Consider the following 5,620-nt stretch of genomic DNA (forward strand, 5'->3'; position numbering starts at 1 on the left):
GAGGTGCTAATTTTATTATGGGGCGAACATATTCACCTTCTGCTGTTTTTACACGTGCAGCGCGAACTTTACCATCCCTTCCAGTCGATAATTCCAATATTCTACCTAGTGGCCAATTTAAAGGAGGGCGATCTTCAGATTGTATGAGAACTAGCTGATTGATCGCCAAGTTTTGTTGGGGTAGTTGCCATTTGGGTCTATGCTGTAGACGGTGCAAATAATCCACAGACCATTTTCTCCAAAACTCTTGTTGGAGTTTGGAACACACTTTCCAATAAGAAAGTCGATTAGTAGGGGTCCTAGAAAGATCCCTTTCTGGGTAAGAAATAAGGGGAGCTCCAATCAGAAAATGACCAGGAGTAAGAGGTAAGAGATCATTAGGATTGTTGTGATGTATCAAAAAAGTATTTTAATACATGTAGCGCCATCTTTGGATTAATGTTTGTAAACACTCGGTGTATGGCGTGTTGCCAATATTGATTATTACAATAAAGTTAAAGTCGTTGCTATCGAACGAAACATGGCGTTTGTTGTTTCAATGTACCCCAGAAAATCCTCACTTCCACTATAATTTTCAAGAAGGATCGTTAGAAAGGGGATACAAGGGACGACTATTTAATATGGCTTCAATTTGCACTAATAAAGTCGAAAGTTCTTCAAAAGTAAGGCAAGTATTGCCGAGCAATTTGGTCAAATGAAATTTAGCACTCTTTACAGCTGCTTCCCAGAGTCCGCCCCAATGTGGAGACCTGGGAGGGATTAATTTCCAGGTAATTTCAGTGGAAGAAAGAAAATTCTGAATTTCGTGATTATTTTCTTTGGATTTCAGAAATAAAGATAAGTCTCGTAATTGATTACGAGCTCCAATAAAATTGGTGCCATTATCAGAGTAAATTATTTGAGGATTTCCTCGACGACTAATAAATCGTTTTAATGAAGCAATAAAAGCTTCCGTGGACAAATTGGAGACAAGTTCTATATGGATAGCCTTGGTTACCATACATATAAAAATGGCTATATAAGCCTTAGTGGTAGGGGCCTTCCTTAATCTAGAGGAGCAAATCATAATAGGACCAGCAAAATCTATTCCGGTCTTAGAAAATGGACGAGCCTGTTGAACTCGATCCAAAGGCAAAGGGGACATTATCTGTGATGCAAATTGAGCATTAAATCTATGGCAAATAACACACTTTTTAATGATAGTTTTAATTCTTCGTCTACCATTTAACGGCCAATATCGAAGACGAAAATTTCCAAGGACATTTTGAGCTCCACTGTGTCCTAAACGCATATGTTCCCGATTAATTAGTAGATCGACAACATGGTCATTTTCAGGGAGTAAAATGGGAAATTTCTGAGAAAAACTTAATTCGGTATATTCAAGTCGACCTCCTACACGGAGTATGCTATTTTCATCAAGGAAGATATTAAGAGGAAGTAATTTGGGAGTTGCAATAGATTTTCCCTCCTGTAATAGTTTGATTTCATTGAAAAAAGAATAAGCTTGAACCTGTTTTATAATAAAATCATGGGCATTCTGAAGCTCTTCTACTGTTAAAGGACTGCCAGAAATGTTTATCTTTTTAAATTTGAGAATCACTTTAAAACTAAAAGCGATTCCTTTTTGCATGCTAGAAAATTTCGAAAATTTTAAAAATATAGATTTCCAGAATTGTTCTGGCGATTCAGTAATGGGAAATGATACTTGCATACATTTAGGTACTTCATTTAGAAGTTCAAAAGAATCAATGGAATCAAAATCATTGGTTTGAGATAAAAAGGGAGGACCATGAAACCAGAATTGACGAACATCAGATGAAAAATTTCCACGCGACAAATGATCAGCGGGATTTAACGGAGATCTGATATGTCGCCATGTGGTATTCCTACTATTATCACGAACAGTAAGGACTCGTTTTTTAACAAAAGGAGATATCTCTAATTCAGACCTTTTAACCCATGTTAAGGCAACTAATGAATCGGACCATAAACTAATGGACTCAATTTTGATAGTATCATGCAAAATTTGTATAATCCGAGAAGATAGGATGGCAAGTAACTCCATAGAGCACAGCTCTAATTTAGGAATTGTAAGTTTGTTCTTTAATGGATTGACTCGGGACTTTGCGGCAATTAATCTTGAAGAGAAAGTATTATCATTATAGCTAACCACAAGGTACACACAGGCTCCATAGGCTAGTTGACTAGCATCACAAAAGCCATGTAAGGAAATGGAACATATGGTTTTGTTGTCAATTAAATATCTAGGTATAGACATATTGGAAATGTCAGATAACAAAGAAAGAAACTTTTTCCAACTTTGCAAAATAGAATCATCAAAAATGGGCGTGTCCCAGGATATTTGGGATTGCCATAGTTTTTGCATAATAAGTTTTCCCTGCACGATTAGCGGATTGATCACACCCAGGGGGTCAAACATAGAAGAAATGAAAGATAAAATACTGCGTTTAGTTAAAACAGCAGGTTCTTGTATATTAGTAGTACGAATAAGTAAGAGGTCAGACAGAGGGTTCCATTTTAATCCTAGTATGTTACTAGGGAAGCCATTAATATTAAAATCAATTTCGTAGGACGAAGTTTGTGATATCGTAGATAAAAATTCAGAAGAGTTAGATTGCCATTTATGAAGCTTAAATCCGTGTTTACCCAAAATAGTATTAAGCTCCGAATATATTGTTTCTAGAGATGCAAAATCCTTAGTACCTGACAAAATATCGTCCATATAGGTTTGTCTAAGTAGAGCATACCGAGCATTAGGGAAGTTAGGATATCTCTCAGCGATATCCTTTAAGACACGCGTAGCCAAATACGGTGCACAATTTTGCCCAAAACTAAGACTTGAAAGTTGAATACAGGTGAAGGAATCAGAAGAATTTTCTCTCCATAAGAAATTTTGGAAATGACGTTGTGATGGATTTATATCTATAAATCTATACATCATTTGGATATCAGCACAAAGGACAAATTTGAAACAACGAAACCTACATAATATGTCAAAGAGATTGTCCTGTACTTGGTAACCTTTTGAAGTTAGGTCATTTAAGGACACTCCGGTATCAGTACGGGCACTAAAGTCAAAAACTACTCTCACAGGCGTTGAACTGTGTTTCCGTATTACAGCTCTGTGGGGGATAAAATATTTAAATTCATTAGTAGGATGATTGTAAAAAGATAAAGGGATTACTTGAGCGTGATTTAAAGTAAGATATTCATATATAACATTCTTATAGTTTTGAAATAAAACTGAATCACAATTGAATTTTTTCTCAAGAGAGATAAATCTTTGGCGTGCCATGCAAAGAGACTGCCCCAATTTTGTGGGCATATTTTCAAGGAAGGGCATATCGACCTGGTAACGACCTGACGGTAAAATGATAGTGGTGTTTTTGAATATTTGTTCTGCAAGTTCTTCGCTAGAACAATGATTTTTTGATAGTGGAATAGTTTCTAATTCCCAGAAACTTTCCATACGACGGGTCAACTCATCTTCTCTTTCGAATTGAACATCATTAGTTGTAATAAAAGAATGAGAAACATTATTTTGGTTTGAGGAAAAATTTAAGCGGCTCCTAGGTATAGGACCGGCAATCACGTAACCCAGATAAGTTTCAACTAAAGAGGGGGATCTAGGTCCCATATTAATAATATTAGATTTAAGCAAATTAAAATAAATATCAGCACCAAGAAGTAAATTTATAGGCCCAGTTTTAAAAAAAATGGGTCGGCAAGTTCGGGTATTATATGTTCATGTAATTTTAGAACCTCAGGAGATATAGAAAATTGGGGGAGATTATTTGTTATTTTGTTTATAACAGAACAAGAAACGTTAAAACTAATTGATGGGTTAACAAGAGAACTAAATTGTATATCTAGCACTTCTCTACTTTTAGCACAATTGGTACTACCTAACCCAGAAATATTTACAAATTGTGTTCGAGAGGACAGCTGCAAATTTTTTGCAAAGGAGCTTTCAATGAGACTCATTTGACTAGCAGAATCTAATAGTGCTCTTGCCACCTTTTGTTGACCATTAGAGCATCTGATATTTACAAGAGCTGTAGGTAAAAGAACTATGTTATCAGAAATAGATACAGTATGGAGTGAAGCTTGCTGAGATGAGGGATGAGCATATTCAATAAATTCATTACTTACAGGGTTCATATTTGGAGACAAAGATTTATTTACAATATGTACATTAGATGGTTCTGTTCCATGATTGTTTCCTCTAAAACGAGAGGTCGTATTTATATTTGGGACGTGATTATGAGTCTGAGTACTAGGGGATGAGTTTGATTGATTATCAAAATGTAAATAAGTGTGGTGAGGTTTCCCACAAGTGGAGCATCTTTTTAAGGATTTACATTGCGGTATTGCATGATTGTTACTGAGGCAATTTATGCAGTATTTCTTAGATTTGACAAATTGATATCTTTCTAGGGGTTTTAAAGTTAAAAATTTCGAACATCCATAAATAAGATGATTAGACTCTTTACAATAAAAACAATTAACACGGAAGTTGTAAGATTGACGTTGAAGGTTATTTACATTAGAAACTAATGTAACCTTATTTTTTCGGCTGTCAGTCTGTCTGGGATAAGATTTGGAAGAATTGGGTTCAAAGAGATTTAAATTTTCTAAAACGGATTGTCTTTTATTCAAAAATTCAAAAAATTCTTCCGCAGTAGGAATGATTCCTGTATCTTGCTCGCTCTCAAACGCTTTCCTAGAATTGAAGTCAAGTTTTTGTTCTAACAAAAATATAATTAAACATTCAAATTTTATTTGAGGAGTATGACCTGTATTATTTATTAAATCGAAAGATTTACGAGAGGTAATATAGAATTCCTTCAAATCATTTGCTGTGCTTTTTGATAAACTTTTTTGTTCTACCAAAGTTTGGTACAAAGAAATTAATAACTTAAAATTATCGTCATATGTCTTTTTTAAAATATCTAGAGCAACGTTTAAATTCTGATTAGTTAGGCTCAGACTGGAAATTAAATCTAAAGGAGGACCGCGCAGTAAGCTTTTTAGATAATAAAATTTTTCCCCGTCAGTTTTTAATTTAGAGTTATTCAGCACTACCGCTGAAAAAAGATCGAAAAATGAGGGCCATTCTTGAGCCAACCCTGTAAAAGGTTTAATGTTGATTTTTGGCAAAACAACATTAGAGGATTCAATAATATCACTATTGGATAATTTTTTCAGATTTTCAATATTGGATTCAAGTTGCGCAATAGCAATCTCGAAACGATCTGATACTAAATTTTCTGCATTTACTTCTACATCACTAAAATCTTCAAGTGCAATTATATCACTTTGAAGATTTTTGTAACTTTCGTAGGTACTTAGAATATTTTGTAGTTTTACATTTAATATGCAGATTTCCTCCGATCCATCAAGATTTTTAATATAGGATTCGATCCTAGACAATTGAATTTTACAACATTTACGTTTATTTTTTATAGCGGTTAGATCCATTTTAAAATACGAAAGGATTAAAAGCCACTAATCAGAAAATAAGGAATGCACTACGCAACAAATATATGTTGATAGAATATAAACAAACTGGTAAAATTCAAATTAATTATTAATAATC

At 34.3% G+C, this 5,620-nt stretch overlaps 1 protein-coding gene across 1 annotated transcript; it reads right to left on the reverse strand.

The window, feature by feature from the left end:
- Positions 1-574: 574 nt before the first annotated feature.
- Positions 575-3,658, reverse strand: LOC140433742 (uncharacterized). The gene has a single exon (XM_072521719.1). The coding sequence runs from the start codon at positions 3,656-3,658 to the stop codon at positions 575-577; it is 3,084 nt and encodes a 1,027-aa protein (XP_072377820.1).
- Positions 3,659-5,620: the final 1,962 nt, after the last annotated feature.

The sequence above is a fragment of the Diabrotica undecimpunctata genome, chromosome 2 (genome assembly GCF_040954645.1).
Source record: "Diabrotica undecimpunctata isolate CICGRU chromosome 2, icDiaUnde3, whole genome shotgun sequence".
Taxonomy (NCBI): Eukaryota; Metazoa; Arthropoda; class Insecta; order Coleoptera; family Chrysomelidae; genus Diabrotica; species Diabrotica undecimpunctata.